Raw genomic sequence first — 27,021 nt, 5'->3', positions numbered from 1 at the left:
TATATATATATATATAGATACATACTAATGATGAATAAATTATTTTTGGAAAAAAAATAAAAAAGCCAAAAGAATTTATAAATACTTATCTGAATAAGAAGCATTTTGTGCAAAACAAGCAAGAATCATAAAAGAATAAAAAAAATAGGTTTAGATTGCTAAGTGTTGAGCAAAGCGTGGTTTGTGGAAGCATAAAAAGATTAAATATATATCATATGAAATAATTAATGTGGATAATATAATTGATAAAAAAATATTATATATTTATATAATAATAATCAATTACTATTAAAAGGTGCGATAGATTGAATATGGTAGGCAACACTGAATTATTTAATAAATTGAGTTAATGAATAAACATATAGTAATAAAATAAATATATATTTAATATTTAATTTTAAAATATTATTGATATTAAATTCAATTTAACATTATCGTTGCCGGTCCCAAGCCCGAACGCGAAAAGTGGAGGATTGCGTTAGGTAGTCGACAGTCAGCATAAAACTTGTCGAAAAAAATGATGACATGAATCATTTTGATCATTGTGTAAGTGCTAGGGCGTCCCCTGGAAGCGACGCGCTGTATAGCCTAAATACATTGAAAAGTGTGCAAGGACCGCTATACCGGCACCCGGATGTAGTGTTAAAGAAGCAAGGGTTCCCTCATTACGGGCGAATGCGGGTAAAGAAGTTAGTCCATGAAACTAATGAAACTAATATTAGGATAGGGTCTTGGAATATAGGCACTTTCGATGGCAAATTAATGGCATTAGTTGATATTATGATTCATAGGAAAATTAATATCTTATGTATTCAAGAAACTAAGTGGGTTGGGGAAAATGCTGAGGAGATTGATAATTTAGGTTTTAAACTTTGGTATTCTGGTAAGAGTCGCACTAGAAATGATGTAGGTGTAATTATATATAAGAGTTTGAAAGATAATGTTGTAAAAATTAATAGAGTTTGTGATAGAATTATAGCCCTTAAGATTATCATTGATACTAAGATTTTTAATATTATAAGTGGTTATACTCCACAAGTAGGTTTAGATACAGGATCTAAAGATAAATTTTGGAATGACTTAATCGAGAGAGTGGGAGAAGATTTCAGAAATATTCATGGTGGCTACGGTTTTGGATTAACTAATGAAGAAGGTAGAGCTATTTTAGATTTTGCTTTATCGTATGATTTTGTTATTACTAATATTTTATTCAAGAAAAATGATGAACATCTTATTACTTATAAGAGCGGATCTAATAAAACACAAATTGATTATTTTCTTGTGAGAAAAAGAGATCTTCGAGAATGTAAAGACTATAAGGTGATTCCAAGTGAAAGCTTAAGTACTCAACATCGATTATTTATTCTGAATTTTAAGTTGAAGAGAGATAAAAAATACTAAGCATTATCATAGAATTAGATGGAAGTACCTAAATGACACAAATAAATTTTTTTTTTTATGAGTAAATTTCAAAATTTCAACATTTCAGATATTCATGAAAAAGCTAATTTTATGTGGGATAAAATAATGAGCACTATTAAACAAGTGGCGAAAGATAAACTAAGAGAATTGAAAAGAAAAAAAAATGGAAATAAAAATAGTTGGTGGAGTAATAATGTGCAATAAAGGATATAATATAAGAAGCTGTGTTATAAAAATTGATTTATATATTAAAAATTAGAGAACTAAGAAAAATATAAGGTGGCTTGTAGATAGTCTAAGAGAACAATTTGTGACGCTAAGAATTTTGCTTTTAGTGAACTTTATAATAAACTAGATACCGAAGAGAGTGAAAAATATATGTATAAACAACCAAATAAAGAGAAAAGAAAATTAAAGATTAATTAATTTAAAGTGTATTAAGGATGAAAATAGAAAGTGTTTTTCTTAGATGAAGATATTCAACATAGGTGGGTGAGCTATTTTAATATATTTTCAATGAAGTTTTTGAAATACGATCGATTTCAATGATTTTAATGTCGTTAATAATAATAAATTTTTTTTTTATCGTCGCATTAGTATAAAGGAAGTTGAGAAAGATTTCAAGAAAACCAAAGGTGAAAAATCAGTAAGACATGATGATATCCCTATTGAAGTGTGGAAATATCTAGGAGATTTGAGAGTTTCTTGGCTTACTAAACTCTTTAATATTATTTTAAAAACTAAAAAGATGCTTGATGGGTGGAGGAAGAATATTTTGATTCCCATGTTTGAGAATAAAGGGGATGCGTAAAAGTGTGTAAATTATAAAGGAATTAAATTAATGTGTCATACATTAAAATAATGGGAGAGGGTAATTGAACATTGGTTAAGACACGGTACAAAGATTTCTCATAATCGGTTTGGATTTATGCTGGCCAAGTCTACTATGGAAGTTATACATTTATTGAGAGGTTTGATGGAGAAGTACAGAGAGAGTAAGGAGGTTCTATATATGATTTTAATTGATTTAGAAAAAGCTTACTATCAAGTTCCAAGAGAAGTTCTAGAAAAGAAAGTTGTGGATATAACTTATATTTAGATCATTAAAGATTTGTATATTAGAGCTGTTACTTGTGTTTTATCGGAAGGAGGATTGACTAAGTATTTTTCTATTTCAGTTGGATTACATCAGGGGTCAGCCTTAAGCCCATATCTTTTTGCTTTAGTTATGGATGCGCTTACTGGACATGTATAGGAGGATGTACCTTGATTTGTCCTTTTCACTGATGATATCCTTCTTGTGGATAAGGCTAGAGAAGGAGTTAAAGAAAAAACTTGAATTATGAAGGTCTACATTGGAGTCTAAAGGCCTTCGTTTGAGTAGATCTAAAACTAAATATATGAAATATAATTTTAGTAGTAGTAGCTCTAGTGACAGAGTTGTAACTATGGGTGATCAAATGATTAAAATGTCCAAATATTTTAAATATCTTGGGTCTATTGTTCAAAGTGATGGTAGATGGGATGTTAGTAGTAAAATTCAGGTTGGTTGGTTGAAGGGGAGGAATGCATCATGCTTATTGTGTGATAGAAAAGTACCACTTAGACTTAAAAGGAAAAATTTATAAGATGATGGTGAGACCTGCAATGCTTTATGACCTAGAATGTTGGCCTTTAAAAGAGAAGCATAAAACAAAGTTAGGTGTTGCTGAGATGAGAATGCTTAGGTGGATGAGTGGCTTGACACTTAGAGAAAAAATGCAAAACGAATCTATTTATGAAGGGATAGTGTAGCTCTAGTTGCAGATAAGAGTAGAGAGAATCATTTTAAGATGATTTGGTCACACTAAACGTCGACCATCTGATGGTCCGGTTAGAAGAGTAGATGCTTATATTCAACTTATGTAAAGAAAGAGGTAGACCTAAAAAGATGGGCATGTTGTATAAAAAATGATCTCAATCTATTAGAATCAAATGAAAGTATGACACTCAATAGGACACAATGGAAAAAAAGAATTCATGTAGCCAATCCCACTTAGTGGGATAAAGGCTTGTTATTGTTGTTGTTGTAGTCGTTGTTGTTGTTGTTGTTGTTGTTGTTGTATTGATATTAAATTATAAAATTTTACTCTTAAATATAACTAAATAAATTCTAGTTGATTAAATTTGAATTAAATATTATAGTATATATATGAAATAAGTTGCCTTCAAGCTTAATATCGAGCATTTAATAATTTATTTATCAAACAACAAATAAGTTTATTTGTGAACATAAATAAATGAGTTGGACAATGCTTAAATTTGGTTTATTTAACATTTGAGTTTTTTAAAATATTCAAAATTGTTTAATTATGAATTTGAACAAACTTAATAGAGTGTTAAATAAGATCAATTTTTGTTGTTCATCAAGTTAGCTGGTCCAATTACAGCCCTAACCACACTTGTACTGCACCAGAAAGAATTACACATCCAAATTACAATCACAAAATTAAAAATCATATAAAAAAATCGAATGAAGCTAAAAGCAATAAATTACTGGTCTCAAGCCACTATTTATAAATCCATATAACCTGAACCAGTAATAAGCCACAGTTTGAGTAGTTTTTGTGAGCACCTCACTTCGACGTGCACCTTGAGGCATGTGCTTAAAATAGCTTCTTAAATAAGGTACAATACTTCTTATTTTGCACAAATAATTGATTTTGAGCTTATGCTTTGAAATATTTTGAGGATTACACTTTGTCTCAAGTACAAAAAATTCATCATTATCAATTGCAAAATTTTAAACCTTATATAGATTCAATGCTTGTTATAAGAAGTTGACATAAAAGTAATTTTAAAAATATAGAAGCTCAAGGACCAGCAAAGTCTAACTGAGAAAAGTATTTCTTAAATAATTTTAACTAGGTCTCAGCTCAGCATAAGCCTACTGCCCATTTTGCACCTTGAACAAGTAAATTATCTCCCGCAAGAACGTGGAATAGAATTCCGCGATCGTAAGCAGCCAGACTAGCCGATTTCATTATATTTCTTCCTATTTCTTTTCTTTTTTATTTATTTCCTTTTATTTATTTCCTATTCTTCTTTTTTTTTTTTTTGAATTTCCTATTCTTCATATTTCAAGTAGGATTTTTACTTGAGGAACTATTTATCTGTTGTTATTTTGTTGCTTTAACAGACTTTTTGATTTGATTTGAGTATTATGGAGATTGAAATCCCTATTTCTATCATGGAATGTTGTATCATCTTCCTTTGGCAAGTGATAAGTCCGCATCTTACTCAGAAACAGGTGTTGGATCCTCGTAGCCGCCCATATCTCGTTATTTCCTCATTTGAAGCACTGCTTTTATCGGATCTGCTGTGCAACAGCAGATTTCGTCGCCTAGCTCCTTCAAGACGTCGCCGATGGCCCCTCTCCTCCTCCTCGTACCCTTTCACAAGTACCTCCTCGCTAAATCCGTCTCCCAAACACCTTCTAGGAGTAATAGCATTGTATCAAATCTATCCATCAAAAATAAAATTAACTTCGATTTATCTAGCTCCCTCGAATCCAATTCCAACTCAAATAGCACAAATAAGGTTTAGGCAGGAATTAAAATAGGCTGGTCCTATTTTACCTGGATTGGATCTAACCTATCAAGAGCCAGGTTCTCAAAATTACTAAATCTAGACATGTTTGTATTAAAAGTTGAATTAGTTTGAAATGATAAAAACTAAAATAGGTGAAGTTACTTGCATTGGAAGCCAATTGTCACAAAGAAATGAATGGTTAACCTGCTTTTATAATAGGCAGTGAAAGATCGCAAGGACAATCTAGACTCCTTTTGCAAGGAATAAACACTGCTCAGATTGATAACCAAACAGACCTCTTGCACATGATCAAATGAAGATTACTAACCCAAGAAAACATACATAAATCTCTCTAGCTAAAATACTGTGAACAACTAAAAACTCTGCATGTCAGATACAACTTAAGAATAGATAAGAGAATAATCAACTGATTGGAGAATTGGAATGAATGTTTAAAGCTTCATAGGAAAACAAGCATGGGCATTGGCAAGCTAACATCAAAATTTCAGGTGTAGGTAAATAAAAATCTAAAATTAATAAATATTGCATTTCCTAATTTAGAGAAAAATTATGATCAGTTGGAAGTATTGAAAACCACAAATGCCACAACCTAAACCTTTTATAAATCAGGTTATTTTAGCATCATGAATTTAATACATCAAAGATATGACTACACTCATCATAATACCAATGACAATCTAACATCTGTAAGAAAATAAGTTCCTGGAGCATGTGACATTACCCAGTGAAGTAACAAAGCGACTGGTGAATTAAATGGCAGGCATCTCCACTGGTAATAATCCTCCCAACTTCCCAGGTATGTTGCTAAACGGTTCGTTGGCTCTAAAAGATTCAAGATACAGAAAGTGATGTAACCAATCAAAGGTTTGCTTGCTAAACCAGCAAATAAAATGCAGGGATCATTAATCCTACCACTGCACGGACATAAAGAACATGGAAGCTCCCATCCATCATTAAGCCTGTCAACCAAAATAATAATATAAGAATGATGCATGATATTCTGCAAATAAGCACATGAAACTCTATGCATTTTCTAAATGCATGGAACATTACTAAGAATTTTCAAGCTTTCACAAATATAATACTTCATGTTGAAAATGGTGACCAAGGTTTCCAAATCATAAGACAGATTGGCAAGAAAGAATACAGTTTCTTTAAGAAAAAACAAGCTACAATTTTCCATTGTCATGATCTAGGAGAAAATGGTAGAATAAACCTTGAATTACTATCCAATGAGTCTGCAACAGTGCAACAACTGCATTCAAGTTTCCACAATGCCTTAAGGTGAACACCAATTGAGGCCAAAAAGGAGCATCTCAACGACTGCCCTTCACATCCCTGATAAGTCACTGAAAGTCATGTAATTAGAAATAAATTTTAATATTTCAAAATGGTTTCAACCAACAAAAATAAAAATAACTTAGAAGAAAAACAAAAAACAAAAAACAAAAAACATATGAACCTAGCAAAGAGGTCCAATGCCCAACCATCCTTGCATCAAAGGTCCAATGCTAGTAGTATATGAATGCATAAATACAAAGATGAAAAAAGTTTCCTGATCAACATCCTATTATTATATCATAGAGAAGTGGGTGATTTGTGGGTGGTACTAGAAAGCCTTACACATAGATAAGAGATTGAACATGTGCAAAGAAATTAGATATGTTTTCCTCTATTTCAAAGCATTTGGGTACAGCGGACAATACAGGCCATTTGTTTCGCCATAAGTAAGCACATAATGTCCATACATACTTAATTTAAAGGACGAGAATGTAAATCAAAAAGCAAAATCAAAAGATAATGTATAGACAACTATGGAATAAAAGTATAAATGATATAACATTTGGATAAATAACAAAAAAGAATGTGCAGCCCAGCACATAAAATAATAATTTGAGGAGTCAATGTAGGATCGCCAAGTCCGTGGATGACAATGACTTCATCATCTGCTTAACATAATCTCATGGAAATTACCGTTTTTATTTATTTTCTGTTGAATTCAAAAACCTTCACAAGACGAGAAATATGATGTAAATGCCAATTGTTAAATCTTAATTAAGGATTAAATTTATGTACATACGAGATACCAACTTAGCTAAACTAATCATACAAAAGAAGTAAGCATTAGTGTTATCTTGATACTCAATGGCCATCCAATTGATATATGGAAATTCTGAAATGATGTTGAGTAGACGTACAATTTAAGGCATCTTTAGGGAAGCGCGTAAAGCATGTGATCGCTATTAGTGGAAAGAATTACAGTGGATAACACCAATGACTAATCTCCTTAACAACCTATCCTGATCTCCTCTATGAACTTCCATCTTCTTGTAATACGTTTTTCAAAGATTTCTTCTCTCAGCAGTGGCATTTATTGTTCGTATCATGCAGTTCGTAATCGTCATTTGTTTAGATGATGTGACTTGCATGGTTGAGGAACTTGTTTTCTTCCATTGCGATCACAAGACTTCTACAATCCAAGAAATTCCAGGCATTTGATCTTCTGTTGCAATCAGGTTTAAGGCATATATGGCACTTATGGTTGCTACGGAAGTTTTTTATTCAGCTATATTACTTGGGAATTATTCAATCAAACTCAACTGCGTTCATCTACTATTGGGATTCTATGTTTTTAAGATGGATATATATGTACTTGGGGATTCCCGTGACCTATGTTTTTTAAGTAGTGATGGATGAAGCCTAGAGAGAAGATTGGTAAAATAAAACTCCTTGTTTTGATTTGATACAACACTCTAGAAAACAGTCTGTCCTGAAATGGCTCATCCCACTTAACTCGCACAAAACTATAGTTTTCCAAGATGGGCAGATGATTCTACCATAGAGAAAATAGGTCTAAATATATACTCTAAGGATCCTACAATCCTAGTGGGAATTTCAGCAAAGAAAACCCCATATTTCTATGTTCATCTCTGAAAACATAACAGTTGAGGCACTAGAAGATGTAAGGCTATTGGTCATTCAAGTGAGAACAACCTTATCAAGCACTTGCCATTTAAAAAACATAATGATATCACGGAAGCTGGAGAAGGCATATCATGGTGGATGAGTTTGTTTTGAGAATGAATAATAAAGAAAAAGAACCTCGACTTTAAGAAGATATAGTTGGTATCATTACTATGATTGTGGTCCCAATTGAGAAAAAGGGTTTCAAGTCATAAGGAGGAGTTTGAGAGATTACAACACTGCTGAGGGGCAATTGCCAAACATAAAGTTGCTCGAACCATTGGTGAATGAGAAACGTGTGAGGCTGAAAGCAAGCATGTGGTGAGTAAATGGTAACATTGTTAGGTAGCGCACTAACAAAAAGTTTGAGTATGATGGCGTTGTTTGGGCAAGTGTAACATTTGAGCATATTTCATGCATAAATGTATGCATATGAGCGGGTAAGAAAACAAGCACAGGCAAGTAAGAAGCATGAGCAAGGATAAGCAAGGAAGCACAAGTGCACAAGCACTGGATTGCAAAATAAAATTCAAGCCTCGGGACACGAGTGAGACGTGTTGTATTGTGAATGTAGGCCGTGTGAGGGTGACAAACTGAGGAGGAGAAAGAGAGAGGGAAGAAAACTATAACTACTAATACAGTTCCAATACTATGTTTAAGGAAAAAGCAATTCTTTTATGTCTTATTCAATAAAAGGGACCCTTGTTTATAATAAGGGAATGAATATAATGTTGTGAAGGACACTCAACTAAACATAGTACATTTTCTATAAAAAGAAAACGTTCTCAACTAAAAGGTATCATCACTAACAGTTGTGATAGGTCATTTCATCTTGGTAACCTCTCCTGCTTTAACATAGCTCCACAAATTGCTTTAGCAAGCTGGCTAAGAACGAAGTTGCTATTCTCAATTCTCCAATTGAATTTATTTTTAATTGATCATCACCTTCATAATGATAATCTCTGTATGAGGGGGAATTAGAGAACAATACAGTAATGAGAAGAAATAGGACGAGCAATAGCATTGAGTTCGATTCACAATGAATTCAGTTCAAGCACAAATTCAAAATCAAACTTGAATTCACCTATGTTAGCAATACTAACTTGAATTCAACAGAACCCAAATCTAGAATCAGTTGCATCTATGTTTAAATGAACTTAAATGAATCCATCAAGCTCAACCATAGATTAGGTTCTATTCATAAAAAAAATACTCAAAGAAAAAGGTTCAGCAATTAGTTTCAGTTTCCTGGAAATCATATCTAAATGAGCCTAAATCAAACTCAAATTCACTTAGGTTGGCAAAGCTAACTTGAATTCAAACCCAAACCAAATCTACAATCAGTAGATAAAACCATCAAGCACAACCCCATATCAAGTTGATATTGTTATAGGGCTCCCAGAAAGTATTTATGAAGGGGATTTATCAGGGAAGCGGTCGAATAGCAACTAAAGGACGTGATAGTTTGAAGGTGTTTGGAGGGGGGATGAGATAAAACCTGCGGTTGGACAGCAATTGGAGGAGTTCGGCGGCTGTCCAGATTGGAAACAACCGCTGAATGACAAAACGGTGAAGTACATACGTCGAGGGGGATCCATCACCTCTTCTTGGGCAAGCTATAGACACGCCACTCGCAATATGAAGAGAATACATCACTCCGAAGAGAATAAATAAAAAAAAAACCTCTCAACTTCATAAAAGCAACAAAACTAAAGCCTTAAAATAGCCCAACAACAAAAAAATAGACTTCTAATAGAAATAACTAGAATTAGAAATAAGAAAATAAGAATTTAAGGAAATAAGAAAATAGGAAATAAATAAAATGACAAGCTCGCTACAGAAATTGCAAACCGAACGGGAACTTACCCGTTCGATCATCTCAGATCGCGAGGAGCCTCATTTTTGCGGTATAATGAAAATCCTGTGATCAGGATTGCAGGTTACGCAATCTCATGACTCCTTCATCGCTCTCCTGTTATTCTCCCTTAAGCTAGGAGAGGTTTTTTTTCCTCTTTGGAAAGACCTTGATCTCACAGTCAAATGTTCTTTCCCATAAAACACCTATTGTGATTTTTGAGATAGCATCTCACTACTATCTATCTATATGGGGCAACATTGTTGAACTGAACTGAAATGTAACACTCATATTACTCTATATAGCCTTCCATAAATAGCTCAAAATTTTTTAATCTATGACATAGTGGACCTGCCTCAATAATGGGAACTTAGAAGGTAGATTATATGTCTAAAAATCTTGAATTTTTTTATCTGAGGTTGTCATGTGTCAGGCGTCGGTTCCTCAAAATCATGGCCCTCTTGGACAACCAATGTCAATAATGTTGATTCTCCTTTTGATGCCTGAAAAAAATATTTTGTGGCACAACATTCTCAAACTCTGTATGAAAGTTCATTACCTTGAACTCACTGCCTTCTAGAATAGCCAATGATAATCATGTCAGAGTCTCTCTCATGGGCTCGGGTTGAATCACTAGCATCTCTCCCTCATCGGCTGCAAGCCGGTACTACTCATTCTCTTCGAGGTATTCATTCTTTGCCTCTTGCACTGTACCCTACTTAGTGAAAAATATTACTCTTGTTTGACCAAACTTATATAATGTCCTCAAAACTGTGGCACTTGAAACACTTCTTAATTGGGACAGATCTGGGAGTACTAGTGGGCTCTACCTCTTCTCCACTTTGGATTAATTTCTTCTCATACGGGATCAGTTAGGATGCTCCACTGGGTGTACTCTTGCTGCCTGATTATGGGATCGAACTTTGTCTGCAAGGTGCAACCGTCATCTAGTGACGTTGTCGTTTCTTCATCTTCAATGCTATAGTATGTACATCAAGTAGGGACCAATAAGATTGTAGTTCCACCACATTACTAATTAATGATCTCAATCCTCCAAGATACACGCTATTGTGTGCTCCTCTGGGTCCACTAACTCACATTCTTATCTCTTCAAGCTCATTTAATTGCAATAACTTCTTCTCACCAACATCTTTCAAATTGTAATTAAATTACTTAATCGTCCAATATACTTTATGCTCAAGTTCAACTGATAAGTGACACGTTTTCCCAAATATTACATTGTATGGGGACATTCCTATAGGAGTTTTGTATACAGTCCTATAAGCCCACAAAATATAGTCAAGTTTGACTGACCAATCCATTTTGATCGGATTTACATATTTTTTCAATATTCTTTTAATTTCATGATTGAATAATTCAGTCAAACCACTTGTCTAAGGAAGATAAGTAGTAGCAATTATATGTTTAATATGATATTTTTTTAATAATTTCTCAATCATTACATTTCTAAAATGACTTCCCTCATCAGTTATGATCACTCTCGGCATCCCAAATCTACAAAATATATTCATTCTTAACAACTTTGCAACACTTTGAGCATCACATCGAGGTAAAGAAACAACTTTTATCCATTTGGATACATAGTCAATTGCTAACAATATATATAAATTTTCGAAATATGGTATAAATGGTCTCATGAAATCTAATCCCTAAACATCAAATATCTTAACTTCTAACACATAATTGAGGGGCATCCCATTCCTCCTAGAAATATCGTCTACTCGTTGACATCGATCACAAGTTTTGATATAACCATTAACATCTCTAGAGATTGTAGGCCAATAAAATTCAAATTGTAAAATTCTGTATGTTGTTTTATCACCACCAAAATGCTCTCCAAAATTAGAATTATGACATTTTTGAATAATTTCATAAGTTTCTTCTAAAGATACACATCTTCAAATAATAAAATCATTTCTTTGTTTATGTAAAAATGGGTCATCCCAAAAATAAGTCTTAGCTTCAGATAAAAATTTTCTCTTCTGTTGGTATGTCATTCCATAGGGTATAATATCACTAAAAATAAAGTGCACAATGTCTGCATATCATGGAACACACCACTCATTAATATTGAACAATTTTTCATATGAAAAATGTTCATTAATCTATTTTTCAAAATAAAGTGGTTTTTTCTAATTAAAGTTTGGACAGATGATCAGAAATTTGATTCTCAGCTCCCTTCCTATTTATTATTTCAAAATCAAATTCTTGCAAAAGAAGAATCCATCATATCAGTCTAGGTTTTGCATCTTTCTTTTTCATTAAATATTTAATACCATAATGATTTGTATGCACAATACATTTAGTTTCAATCACATATGATCTAAATTTATCAAAAACATATACTATAGTTAATAACTTTTTCTCAGTTGTTGTAAAAATTAATTTGAACTTATTAAGAGTTCTATTAGAATAGTGGATAACTTTGAAAATCTTATCATACTTTTGTCCTTAAACAGCTTCAATAGCATAATCACTAGCATCACATATTCATTCAAAAAAAAAATTTCAATCTGGTGCAACAATAATTGTTGTAGTTGTAGTGCGCAATTTTTTTTTTAATAATTTAAAAGCTTTTAGGCACTCTTCATCAAAATTAAAAAATTACATCTTTTCAAGTAAATGACATAGATGCTTAGCAATTTTTGAAAAGGCTTAGCAATTTTTGAAAAGTTTTGAAAAGTTTTTAATATATCGTTTGTAGAATCTAGCATGTCCTAAAAAACTCCTAATTTCCTTCATCAAAATTAAAAATTACATCTTTTTCAAGTAAATGACATAGAGACTTAGCAATTTTTGAAAAATCTTTAATATATCGCTTGTAGAATCCAGCATGTCCTAAAAAACTCCTAATTTCCTTCACTTGTTGGGTGAGGTGAATTAACGATCACTTGAATTTTTGTAGTGTCTACTTATATACATTTTCTGAAATTTGATGTCCCAAAACTATTCCTCCTGCTACCATAAATTGGCATTTTTCTTACCATAAATTGGTACCATAAATTGGCATTTTTCTCAATTAAGGACTACATTTGTTTCTTCACAGTGCTTAAGAACTTTTGATAGATGTTTTATACGAGTCAAATTAAGTTCGAAGCACTGAAAAATCATCCATAAAAATTTCAATCCCTTTTTCAATTAAATAACAAAAAATAGTCATCCTGCATCTTTGAAATGTAGCAAGTGCATTACATAAACCAAAGAGCATTCTTCTAAAAGCAAATGTATCATAAGTACTGGTAAAAGTTATTTTCTCTTGATCCTCAGGAGCTATTTGTATTTGGTGATAATCAGTATATCTATCCTAAAAATAAAAGTATTTATGTCCAGCTAGTCTATCCAACATCTAATCTAGAAAGGGTAGTGGGAAATGATCTTTCCTAGTGGCGAAATTTAATTTTCTATAATTAATGCATATTCGTCATCTTGTGACTTGTCTTATTGGTATTAACTCATTATGTTCATTCAAGTCAAAGTCACTCCTCCTTTCTTAAGAACACGGTGAATTGGACTAACTCATGCACTATCTTAAATAAGGTAGATAATTCCAGCATCTAAACACTTTAGAATTTCTTTCTTAACAACTTCTTTCATAATAGGATTCAATCTCCTTTGAAGATCAGCCCTGGGCTTACAGTTCTCTTACATATGAATTATATGCATACAAATTGAAGGGCTGATTATTTTTATATCAGCAATTATTTATCCAAAAGTTTTCTAATAACTCTTTAAAGTTTTCATCAAACTCTCTTCATCTTCTGTAGTTAATTTTGTGGATATTATAACACGTAATGTAGAGGAATCACCTAAAAAAGCAAACTTCAAATGTTCAGGAAGTAACTCCAACTCAAGCTCGGGAGGTTTTTTCAATTAATGGACAAAAAGATGTATCTTTTTCAAAAGATGTTTCTGTCGTGTCCAAAACTTTAAAACTTTCTCGAACATAATTTAAATTTTTTTATATAAATTTTCATATTGATTCAATTCCTCTTCTTGCTTGTGTTCCAACTCTTTCATCTCTGATTTCTCTTCATAAATTGTTTTGAAATGACATTCACTTAAGTATCTTAAAACATTCATTTTATAGCATTCATCATCTTTACCTTTTGCAGGATATTTCATTGATTTGGAAATATTAAATGTAATTGTTTGATCATTGACACGCATAGTTAATTCTCCTTTTTGCACATCTATCATTGCTATTCTTATGGCTAGGAAATGTCTCCCCAAAATGATAGGTATCTCTTTATCTCCTTCATATCTAGCACTATAAAATCAACAGGAAAGATAAATTGATCCACTTTCACTAGGACATCTTCTATAACTCTTTTAGGATATGTTATTGAACGATCTGCGTTATTGAACGATCTTGAACGATCTGCTAATTGCAAAGTTACAGTAGTAGGGGTTATTTCTCCTAATATCAATCTTTTAAATATTGATAATGACATAAGGTTGACGTTTGCTCCTAAATCACATAAAACTTTCTCATAAATTTGTCTCCTATTGCACATGGAATTGTGAAGTTACCAGGATCTTTAAACTTTTTAGGAAATTTTTTCTGAATTATAGCACTGCACTCCTCACTAAGTGTAACAGTCTCATTATCTTCAAACTTCTTTTTCCTATTAAGAATATCCTTCATAAATTTCACATAGTTTAGCATTTGTTCTAAAGCTTCAACAATGGAATATTAATTGTAAGCTTCTTCAAAATTTCCAGAAATTTTGAAAATTGATTGTTAAAGCCTCTGAGAAAATGGAGGTGGTGGTTTTTCCAAATCAATTTTAAGCGGAGAAATAGGTTTCTCTAAACCTTTCGGAGCTTCTTCTTTTGGTTCTTCAATCTCTTCTCTCTCTACTTAAGTCTCTTTTTGAAATATACCTTCCAATTCTCTTTCACTTCTGAGTTGAACGGCTTTTACTTGCTCTTTATTCCAGTCTTTCGGATCTATTTATGTATTACTGGGAAGTGTTCCTTGGGATCTATTACTTAATGAATTTGTTATTACTTCTTGGGATCTATTACTTAATGAATTTGTTATTTGTCCTAATTGATTCTCAATATTTCTAATTGTAGCTCCTTGACTTTGTAACTGATTTCTTATTTGTAGCATCATGTCTTCTATAGACAACTTCTACTCCTTAAATTGTGGATTGTTGTTAAAACTTGGAGGATAAGTAGGTCTATAATTACTATTCCCTTTGTTGTTTCAGTTTCCTAATGAGTTTACTTGATTGTTCCCCCATTGCTGATTATTACCGTTCGTAGTATTATTCCAATTGAAGTTGGGATTGTTCTTCCAACCTGGGTTATAATAATTTGAATATGAGTTATTCTGTTTATTATTTATGGCATCCAAAGTTTCTAATTATGTTTGAGAATCTATCATTTGGCCTGATGAATTCTCTTCAATCATAAGAATTGGTTAAGAAAAATTCATTCCAAATTGGTTTAACTTCCTTGAAATTGCTGCAACTTGGTTTGCTAGCATGGCAAAAGCATCAATTTCATAAATATTGACTACTTTCTTAAGATTTACTCTTTCAGAAGGCTATTGAAAATTATTTGTAGTTATCTCTTCAATTAAAGCATAAACACCATGAAATGGTTTTGACATCAATAAACCACCAGTAGCAGCATCGATAATAAATCTAAAAAATTATTTGTAGTTATCTCTTCAATTAAAGCATAAACACCATGAAATGGTTTTGACATCAATAAACCACCAGTAGCAGCATCGATAATAAATCTAAAAGATCAAGCTAATCTATTATAAAAAGTTTGAATTATTAACCAATCTGGTATAGCATGGTGTGAACATTTTTTAAAGAGTTTTTTAAATCGTTCTCATGCTTCATAAATAGATTTCCTTCAAACTGACAAAAAGATGTAATTCCTCTTCTTGCTGTCAAGGAATTTCTGAGTTAAATCACTCCAAGTTCTGATAGATACAGGTGATAACGAATGTAACCACATCTTAGTCTTATCCCTCAGTAAGAAAGGAAATAATCTAAGAAATAAAGCATCATCTGATACAACATCATATTTAAATGTAGCACACAATTCTAAAAAATCACACAATTCTAAAAAATTGATACAATTCTAAAAAATTGATAAGATGTAAATTTAGATCTTCAGTTTGTGCTCCCCCAAACTGATTATTTGATATCATTTGAATAATAGCAGGTTTAAGCTCAAATAATTAGTCACTACAGCAGGTTTTTGAATACTACAATAAAGTTCATCCACCGTAGGGTTTGCATAATCTCTTAAAGGTTTATACTCTTGAACATTTTGATTATTTTCATTTGTCATTTCTTGAAATTCTTCAATAATTTTTAATTTTTTAATTTTTTTAATAGTTCTTTCTAATTCAGAATCGTAAGGCACAAGTCCTGTGAAACATGAACTACGCACACATTACTATAAAACAAATAAAATAAAATAAAACGAAAAATAAAAATACACATACAAGAACTTTATATATAAATGACACTACAATATTCCTAAAATAAATCTTAAAATTTAAATAAGACTTACTAAAAATTTTGCTTTCTAAAAACTTCTTTTGAAAATATTTTTGCAAATTACTATTATATTTCTCTACGGCAACAGCGCCAAAAAACTTGATCCCGACTTTCTATTCTATATATATAGATATAAAATGCGACGTATGCAGTTATATGATTAATTTCCTTAATAGTTATTCTTAATTTGCAACAAAGCCAAAAACTTGATTCAAAGCAAAAGCTAGGTAAATCTTTCACTATGAAACAAATAAGAATGTAGTTATAATATTTCAATATGGGATACTACGCAAGTATAAGTATCGTTATCAAGTAATATAGAACTTTCTGATTAAGTCTCGATATCGAACCCACAAGGAGAACTAGATTTAGATAACAAAATTTACTTGGCAATATATTCTTACTTAAACTTAAGATGCTAAAAAAAGAATGAAAATTCGATTCTTTCTATATTTTTTTATAATTAAAAATAAAGTAAACAAATAATTAATTTAACTAAACTAATTAACTTAACTAAAATACTTGCAAGATTAAGGCAATATAAATAAAATATTTTTTTCCTTATTATGAATCGGTGATAAATATAGAAATTCTGTTGTGGAAGTATGTTAAATGTGTTGTGCAAAATAGGAGCAATAATATTTTTTACACTTACTTGAGATGCTATAAAGAATATTAGTTAATCTATAGTTTAAATAGTCATGAAGATGGGTTAGGTAGAGAAGATACTAGCTCTCACTCTAGAGTTCCCTCTTCTCTCTCCATTTGGGGGCTAACATCTCATATTAAAAACTAAAACCTTAAATCAAATTGGAGGCTTTAGCCTGTCACTCTAAACTCCTCTAACTCTACACCCTTCAAAGTTAATTTCCTTTATTATTTGCACTCAATCATATGAAATACATTCTCATCCAAACAATCTCTTCTATCCTCATTCATGAAATCAATATGTGATTCTAACCATTTGTTGACTGAGACAATATCATCTCGGATCTTACATGTTCTCACAACAGTAGTCAAATCAAGTATTAGTCAAATCAAGTAGTAAATGAAGTACAAGGTTTCAAATCATCACAACTTCTTCCAACATTGAAGCCTAATACTTCACACAACTTTTTTTGAATATTTAATCACTTATCATTTTAAAGAAAAAAGATAAAAAAAATTACTCAGAATCCATGGAGAGAACATCACAACCACATATGAGTTTAAAAGTAGAAATCATACACACAAACAAAAAATCTAAATTAAAACCAAGTGTAGTCACAAAGATAAACACTTATCTCAAATCCCTCCACAAAATGTCTTGAAGTTCCTTTGAATTCTCTTTCTTCACTCACAATAAAGACTAAAACTCAAAATAAAAAGAACAGGTGGCCAGCGGCGGCGGTGATGGGCGGCGGCGGGCGGCGGCGACAATGACTTAGATGGATGACGGCTGTAAAGTTGATGGGTGGCTGGCCTCTTCTCTTGGAAAATCTAAGTCTTTTCTTATAAAAATTCAATTGGTGTTTTGGTGTCTCTTCAAAAAGGTATTTTCATTCAATGAATCTTCTATAAGTTGTCTCCCCAAAAGCCAATTGAATGAATTTTCGTGTCCATGGGTTATTTCCCACGTTTTTGGTTGTTTCAAACACGTCTTCAAAAATTCACTCAAATTAAATATATCATCAAGTAATTATTTCTGGTGCTTAAGCGTGGGGTACCTAGCGCTTAGGCCCGGAGCCTCTGGCGCTTAGGCGTCAGATTTGGGCGATTAGGCGCCCCAGTTCATTTTTGCACATTTTTTCATTTTTGCTCCAAATTTTAATCTTTTTCACTCATTTTAGTATTTTTCATCCATTTGATTGTACCTGCAATAAAAACACACAAATACCCTTCATTAAAGCCAAATATCTCAAAAATATGTATAAAAACACTATATATTTTAGATGTATCAACTAGTAATTCTCCTGTGACCACATATTTTTCACATTCAATGTCCTCTATTGGTGGTATAGAGTCAATTTCTAATTCTTCATCAGTCTCAATCACTCCATTGTCTCTTATCACCATGATTATTTTATAAGGACATTGGCTTGATATATGATCGGTGTCTTGACATTTAAAACATTATTTAATGTCTAAAAATTTAATGTCTCGATTTCTAGAAGTGGAAGGGTCAATTTTCCCTTGAGTTCCTTGACTGATTGTCTCTTGTCTTGGCTCGAGTTTGGACTTTGCAATTGGTTTGTCCTTTTTTCTGAAAATTTGGCTTCTAAGAAGAACCCACACTAGTTGAAAAATGTGGGCCACCTCTCCTCTTGAGTTGTTGCTCTACCTTGATGGCCACATGTAACATGTCCTCCAACTCCACATAATGTTGCATTTTCACTCTATCTTGAATTTATGAGTTTAAAGCGTTTAAAAATATAGTCATAGTAGCTTTTAGATCCTCTTCTACATTAGCCTGAATCATAGCAATGTCCATCTCCTGATAGTAATCTTCCACACTTCGATTACCTTGCCTAAGCTTTTGTAGCTTCTGATATAAATCTCGATAGTAATGGCTTGGCACAAATCGCTTCCTCATAACAACTTTCATTTCTTTCCATGTTTCTATGAGACGTTCTCGATTTCTCCTCCTGCTCAACATTAATTGATCCCACCAAACAATAGCATAATCAGTAAATTCAATAGCGATCAATTTCACCTTCTTTAGTTCGGAATAGTTGTGGCAGTAGAACACTAATTCCATCTTCTTCTCCCATTCAAGATAGGCTTCAAGATTGTTTTTGCCTTGAAAAGAAGGAATGTGCATCTTAATACCTGTCAAGCTGTTATCGTCTCTATTCCTAATGTTTTTAGCTTGTCAACCATAACGCCTCCTCTCAACAGATAAATCCCTATCGTTCTCTTCATCAAATCCAGCCTCATAATATCCTTCATCCTCCTCTCTCACTCCTCTTGGTGGAACTCTCTCCCTTTGCCTATTGGAAACATTTCGTGGTTGTCTTTGTTGGATTGTCTTTGTTGGATTGTTGGATTCCTCCCTCTACCCATTCCAATCTTTCATGAATTTGCTCTAACTCAGCCCTCATCATTCTTCTCATCTCCCCCACCAATGCTTGAAATTGGAGATTAGGAACGGCGATTTGCCTTTCCTCTTCTTAAAAATTCGTTTGGGACATGATTGAGGACTTACAATAAAGGTAAGTAAGCAAGAATTTGAAATTAACAACTCAAATCTAAATCTAAATTACCACAAATAAGAAAAAAATCGAAATGCTAAGCAAAACATTGGGATGACGATAATGAAATACGAATTTTGATATCTTGAATCAAAACAAAAACACTACTAAACTGATTTGGACAATCATATCAAGAACAATAAGAATATCAACAAAGAAATAAAAATAACAAGAAACTAAAATAACAATATCACATCAAGAATATTTGTATTTCAATAAATGAAAATAACAATGAAAAAAAAAATTCACATCAAGAACAACATTTATCATAAACAATATCGAGAACAAGATGATTTGAACAATAACATGAACATTGATTTGGACAATTTGGATAATAAATAGAAAATCTGATATGAATAATAACGAGGACAATCGCATGAGCAATAATGATGTGAATATTAACAAGAACACAAATATGAATAATTATGAGAGCAGCTAATTGAACAATTAATTACGAAATGAAATTAAAAATTGGATTACTTAGTAAAAATCGGACATAGACAAAAAATTGGACATAAGAAACAAGAAAATAACTAATCTCATTAATTACCTAAAAAAAACATTCAACAAGAACACAAAAGCCCAACAAGAAAATTATGTGTTCGAGAACCATGAGGCTCTGATACCAAACTGATGTGCATATATGCAAGACAGAACCGTGGGGATTGATGTTCTGATTAGAAAATCGAATATGCTATGCCAAAACCGAGAAGAATTGATTAAAATTCTTATGAGATGTAAGAAACCAAACAATAAAACCGTCTCAAGGCTGGAACAAACCGAATTATATATAGAGCATGCCGGTAAAATGGATGGATGGAGGTAAACCTTGACCCAACGCTCAACGCAAACAAGAACGTTGGCATAAGACCGCAACTCTATGTTTGACATGAGAAAAGAACCTTGGTACAATGGAAGACGCCACAAACGGAGTGGAAATCCGCTTGATAAGTCGAGAAAGAACTCCTTAGGCATGGCTTAGAGCTTCGTTGGAATCCTAAGAAAACCGTGGGAGACAACCAAAATGCAAGTTCTTTTGCCAAGAATCAAAAGTCTCTTTCTTATTTGAAGTAAAGCCTGTACATAGGCTATAGCTTAAAAGCAAACAAATGAGAAGATAAAATATCTTTTAAAACAAATGAAAAAAAAACTACATCAAGTTGGCATGCAAGCCATTATTAAACCGCAATTAAAAATAAATATCCAGCCATAATAATATGACTCATTTATCCTTGGGCTTGGAATAAGTTGACAAATCTTTGTGGCACTTTCTCCTTAGATCCCCATTGAGTCCAAGCCTCCTGGACTAATTCATTAATAGCTTCTTTCACCCTCTTTGCACGACATCTAGTAATTGACCCACATGAGACTTGAATTAAATATTCTCTTGAAGTCGTCTCATTGCCATCCATGCTATCATTTGCATCAAGAAGGCTATGAATGATATGGAGACTAAGATAGAGGATCTAAGTCAAAAGATGGATGGCCTTGAGGAGGATAACGTCGCTATTCATTCTACGATCAGAGGTATGATGCACCAATTAAGAGCCAAAATGGTGAAGATGTGAGATGATGTAATGAGGGAGCTCCAAGATGTACAATATATCATGAAGAAGTGATGATCAAGTTGATCAAGTTTAGACTCAATTTGAGTCCAATTGCTAACATGCTTTCAACTATATTACTGTTTAATTCTAAAGTAGGTGCATGATATTATTGTAAAAGTATGTCATGTTCTAGTGTTTTGATGATACAAGAAAATGTTCATTCTATTTTTCCAGTAGTCAAATCATACATTATCTAATAGTGGTGGCTTATGAGTGGATTGACTTTCAGATAAATAATCACTAGAAAATCGTGTCATAAGTGATGTACTCTTAGGTGGCTAAACCAAAACTAATAGCCCTCACTCTAATACCAATTGAAGGTTACGGCACACCAAGAGGGAGTTTGAATTGATGTATAAAAAATTTTAATACTATAATTAAAAAACTTATCTTAAATGAGTTATACTCTGAGAAAAGTTTATGAAATTAAGATACATGAAATGTAAAGCAAAAAAAAAATCTTCACATGGTTCAGCCCCTCGCACTCAAAAAATCTCTTCCACACCGAGTGCAGATTGAGAAACCCTCACAATTCAAATCATAAGTTTACAATACAAAAACTTTCATAACATAATTTCAAATAGAAAAATAAAAAATAACTTTCAAATTCCACTTAAAACATGATAAAATAATTTAGCAATTCAAAATTTAAAATGAATACTTCAAGCAATCTCACAACCCATTGATCATCATACAAATACCTCATCGTTTGCAAAAGAGCTCACATATTCTCTTAAGCTTGAAGCTTCTTCAATGCGCTCTTGAAAATTCTCGCTCTTTGATGAAGAATAAAAATAAAAATTATTGCAGTGTGTTTTTTTTCCCATTAGCTTCTTTCTTTTACAAGGATACCCCTATTTATAAATATGATAATTTTATTTTATTATTGACAATAATAATATTATTAATCACGTTTAAAACTTTCAAAGAACAATAGAATACAGCTATTTAATTACATATGGTTTTAATATTAATACGGAATTAATACAAATACAAAATTTAAACAATTATAATCTATAAGGGTCGTTCGATATAAATAAAGGAAAATTAATTATGATAAAATCATTTTCTATTATGTTTATATTTATAATTTTAGAGTTTGCCATAGACAATAAATAATACATGACAAGGCATTAAAGTCATTCTATTTAACGCCAATGATATGCCTTTCAAATTAGTGCGTGCCGCTGGAGATAAACTAAAAACAATTCATATATGTGTTAAACTATTCCAAGAGTACATGCATCTCTTTCCAATGGGAAAAAAGAAATGAATGGAATTAAAAACGTTATATGTCATTAAAATTTTTGTAAGCGTCGTCATAAAAAGAAAAAGAAATCACTTCCTTAAAACTAAATGCCAATGAATGTATTGTATGGATTTAATGGAAACATCTGGCAGCCTTTTCGGTCAAACGTCCATGGCGAAAAAAATTTAATTTGAATTATTTCAAATTAACTTCTTAGAATAATTATAGGAAATACAAGATAATTAATTTTGTAGAGATTACATGTAATATAGTATATAATTATTATTTAAGGAAAAGTAGAAATGCATTACATAATTGATATTAGTAATGAATAGACTTTAATTGCAGCAGAAAGATATGTGATATTTCAGATTATGGTTTGCTACAGTAAAACAGCACGTGAATAGTATTTTTGTTTTAACTTATGTATATGCTTGAGGAGTAAAGTCGATTGTGATAATTTGCAAATATCTCATCAAAATATTATCATAAGTATACAATTTTGATCCCAGACGATATTCATGATTAATAGAGGAGAAAAAAATATATAAAGTATTTTATAAATTAAAAAAAAATTTGCATAACCTTAAACATTTTTTTTAATATAATGAATGCTATTGATATATATAATTTGATATTTATAAAACAAATAACTTTTAATGACATTTTAATGACATTACGATTAAGGATCAAATTTATACATATAAAATGAGTATAGATTTAATATATTGATTAAATAATAATTTTAGAAATAATACAAGCAATATGATATCTTGTAGAATATTTTAAAATAAGTTTTTATTTACTTAATGATTTTTAAAATAGTTACTAAAATTTAATAAAAATAACTAGTTAATATTAATTTATAATCATGATTCAAGTTGTAGATGTAAACTAGAGATTCAAACTTCATTCATACATATAATCAAGTGATCCTGAAATTTCTTCATAAGAAAAGATTAGTCTCACTAATCATTTGTTTTGTTATCATAAAAAAAATTGATTCAATATTTTCTTTTGAAGAGAAGTTCCATAAGCAAGTGTGGTGTAACATGATACTTATAGATGCATGTCACATCCTATTAGGTCATCCTTTGCAGTATGTTCGTTGCACATATCATAATGGCTACAGGAACACCTGCTCTTTCACCAAAAATAAGAAGCTTATTGTACTCTTGTCTTGGAAGGAATCTAAGATGCTTAATGATGAAGTGATAAAAAAATTTTCTTCAAGCCTTAAGAGAAGCATCAATAGGACTAACATTATTGCCCAAAAAGGTGATGCATTAGAGAGACTAATACCATACAAAGGGCAATACCTGCTGGAGCAATCCAACATCTCATCATGTAAGATAGAGCTACGGAGTCTCTGAGCCATTTTTGGAAGACCGTATGGAGTAAACTGGGTACTTAATTCCAATTCAATTGAACAGCGCACTCACGAACAGACTATTAAATAAGAGAGGTGACTCGCTACTCTGAAAATTTATGCATGTGTTTTATGGGAAATAACATCAAACTGTGAGATCCAGGTACTTCCACAGAAGAAAAAGAATAAGTTTATCCTACCTGGGGAGAACGATGTGGGTGTCACTACCGCCTTTCAGCGATATCAAGGAATCCTGTGGAATGTGAGAACGCGGGAAGGCCGAGATCGCGGCTAGAAAATAAATTATCGACTTGCATGTTTTTCTTTTTCCTTTTATTCTTTATTTCTTTATGTTTCTGATTTCATTCCTATTTTTTTCTTCTAATTAGACTATTTTTCTATCAAATAATTGTCTCTGTGTGTGTGTGTTTTTTTTTGTTGCTTGGACAAATTTTTGCTATTGTGTTTATATTTTGGAGACTTTGTTCTCCGTTTTATGTTCCTCGAAGTAATACATTATCTACCTTTTGCGAGCGATGTGTTTGTATCTTTCTTAGAAACAGGTGGTGGATCCTTTTCACCACCATACTTCGCCGTTTCATCGTTCGAACACTGTTTTCAATCCGGACAGCCGCTGAATGCGCTGAATCTGCTACCCAACAGCAGATTTCCCCTCATATCCCCTTACAAACACCATTAGCCCCCCATATTATCCTTCCCTTGCTATTCCACAACTACCTATCTGAAAAATTCCCTTCCTAAACACCTTTTAAAATCCATAGAATAGTATCTTAGCGCTTTCTTCCATATTCAAGTTGTGTACTCAAATCGCCACCAAATTATTTCCGTGGAACTATTTAGGCATTCTCCCAAAGAAAACCCAGGTTCTCTTCCTCTCCCTCATGCATTTTATAGTCAAGCTCCCTTTACTCTTTCAGATTCATGCTTCTATTTTGTTCTGCCACCAATATATTAGAACTACTAACTTGACAATTCATGAACAGCAATGAATTAAATGAAAAGAAGCTGCCAAAATCCTCCAACCTTTTAAAATTAATCATTAGATGGTTGGGATGAGTGACATAAGAGGACTGTTCAGTGACTTCAAAGGAGTAAATCAAATTGGTGTATAGTCATTTATTCATTCAGAATGGATCTTTTTATTCACTTGTCCATCTCAAGAATATACTCCTATTAGTAAAAGCAAATGAGTAACTTAATAAATTTGATATTGATCAAAGAGGATTAGTAGGAAATATATTTAAAAAATAAAAAATAGAATAAACATACTATCATGTCTTTTAAATCATCAAATATATCCTACATGCTGCTCAAAACTTTTCTAGCTGGGGAGTATACTAGTGCATTATCATAGTTAGTTTAATCAAACTCAGAGTAGCAAGCATTCAACTAACCTCTACAAAAAAATAAATAAATAAAAACTTATCCAAGGATCATTGTAGTTCATTCAAAAAAAGGATATTATTTCCAGTCATAAAAACGGTAGTATTAACAATTTTCAGTAGCATGCTTCTAAAAATTGAGTTTTAGAAACTGTATGGGTAACAAGGCATGTATATTTTTATGCCAATAAGAGAATATTTTGTCCCCTCAAATTTAGCTCCCAGTCAACAAAAAAAGATACCCAAAAAAACATGTATTTCAATACAATATGCACTGATGATTCTTTTTTGCGTCTTATGTGTTGACTTGGAGTTAAATTTTTAACTGGATAAAATATTAATATACTGATAAAAACTCTTATAAACAACCAGTCCCATTAACTGCTTGGTTGAGTGATATTGTCATCTAAGTGGATGTCTATGGTTCATATCCTACCCCCAAAAAAAGGGAAAATATTTGCGTACATAAGACGTACGCAGCGCTGCGTACCTCCAGGGGTTATTCAGGGAGTACAGGGGGGTTATATCGGGTTTATACCCCTCTGTAACTCTCATCGTGTAACCTCTTTGTAAACTACCTGTAACTTACAAATGAGTTTTGTGCTTCTGTAATTTCATGGGTACAAATAAGTTACACAGAGGTTACAAAGGAGTTACACAGAGATTACACGGAGGTTACAGGGGGTATAACCTGGATATAACCCCCCTGTAACCCCTGAATAACCCCTGACGTACGCACCGCTACGTACGTCTTATGTACGCAAATATTTTCCCAAAAAAAGACACTTAGAAAAAAATAATTGCATAAACTTTCAGCAATCAAAATTATGAATCAATAAGTATACCACTAATCTCAAACCTTTAGAAAATGAAAATGGCAAATTGCTCAGCAGGTCAGCACGCTGCATTTGTTGTTCGAATCTTGCACACTCTTCTTTGTGGTCATTCCAATGCAACTTCTGCCGAAGGTGAGACACAAGAGTTTAAGAATAAAGAAATATGTTAAAAGAAAACAACTATCCCATACTTTATAATCACGTCAAATTGAGATGGCATGGAAACAAACAAGATAACACAATAAATAACAATTTGGAAAGATTCGAGGATCAGCTTCAGGCATCGCATTCGCAATTCAAGAGGATAAAAAGTTCAAATCGGAGCTCGGAGCATCAAATTCAGCTATCGGCTTAATAATAAAAGGTAGTATGAAGTGTAAAACCCTGGTGCTGAGAAAGATACAGAAATTGGAGACCTGGTGATTTAAGGAACAGTAGCCGACGGCCCCGCAGTTGCCGCAGCGTCGCTTAGGCGTGCCGGGGACGCAATTGTTGTCCCTACCCTTTGCAGCACACTCCATGGCTTCCGTCTATGCAGACCCCGGGTTTGGAAAAATCCGTGAGGACAAATTTAAGAAGTAATTCTCTCTTGTAGAATACACTTATCTGATCAGAAATGAAATGAAAAAGAAGAAACGAAAATTAAGGTTACAAGAAGATGTACAGGGATCAAAGGTAACTTAGAATGATGAAGTATAATAGTTTCCAAAATTAAACAAAAAAAGAAAGAAAAGCAAGTTGCATAATATTTGCATATATAGCTCTCTTAATAAATACCATAAAATAGAGAGATTTACATATATGGTATAATTTATATGTCCAACACTTAAAACATATTATTAACATATATGATATCTTGGACTCTTAAATACTATAAAAATACCATCCAACTCTGACCAAGCCAACAATGCATGAACATTATCAATCTCCCCTTTTAGCCTGTG

At 32.2% G+C, this 27,021-nt stretch overlaps 1 protein-coding gene across 4 annotated transcripts in view; it reads right to left on the bottom strand.

Moving 5' to 3' along the window:
- Positions 1-26,765, bottom strand: part of LOC110037787 (zinc finger MYND domain-containing protein 15) — a 69,028-nt gene extending 42,263 nt beyond the window's left edge. For all 4 annotated transcript variants that reach the window (XM_020742499.1, XM_020742500.1, XM_020742498.1 and 1 more), the window contains exons 1-5: positions 26,494-26,765; positions 26,101-26,200; positions 6,230-6,362; positions 5,926-5,972; positions 5,735-5,835 (exon numbers count right to left, since the gene is read on the bottom strand). In XM_020742499.1, coding sequence (XP_020598158.1) covers positions 5,735-5,835; positions 5,926-5,972; positions 6,230-6,362; positions 26,101-26,200; positions 26,494-26,598 — 486 coding nt within the window. In that variant the 5' untranslated portion in view covers positions 26,599-26,765. The remainder of the gene's footprint in view (positions 1-5,734; positions 5,836-5,925; positions 5,973-6,229; positions 6,363-26,100; positions 26,201-26,493) is intronic.
- Positions 26,766-27,021: the final 256 nt, after the last annotated feature.

This window comes from Phalaenopsis equestris, unplaced genomic scaffold, assembly GCF_001263595.1.
Source record: "Phalaenopsis equestris unplaced genomic scaffold, ASM126359v1 Scaffold225027, whole genome shotgun sequence".
Classification (NCBI taxonomy): Eukaryota; Viridiplantae; Streptophyta; class Magnoliopsida; order Asparagales; family Orchidaceae; genus Phalaenopsis; species Phalaenopsis equestris.
The sequence above is the reverse complement of the archived record's forward strand: the minus strand, read 5'-3'. Positions and strand labels throughout refer to the sequence as shown.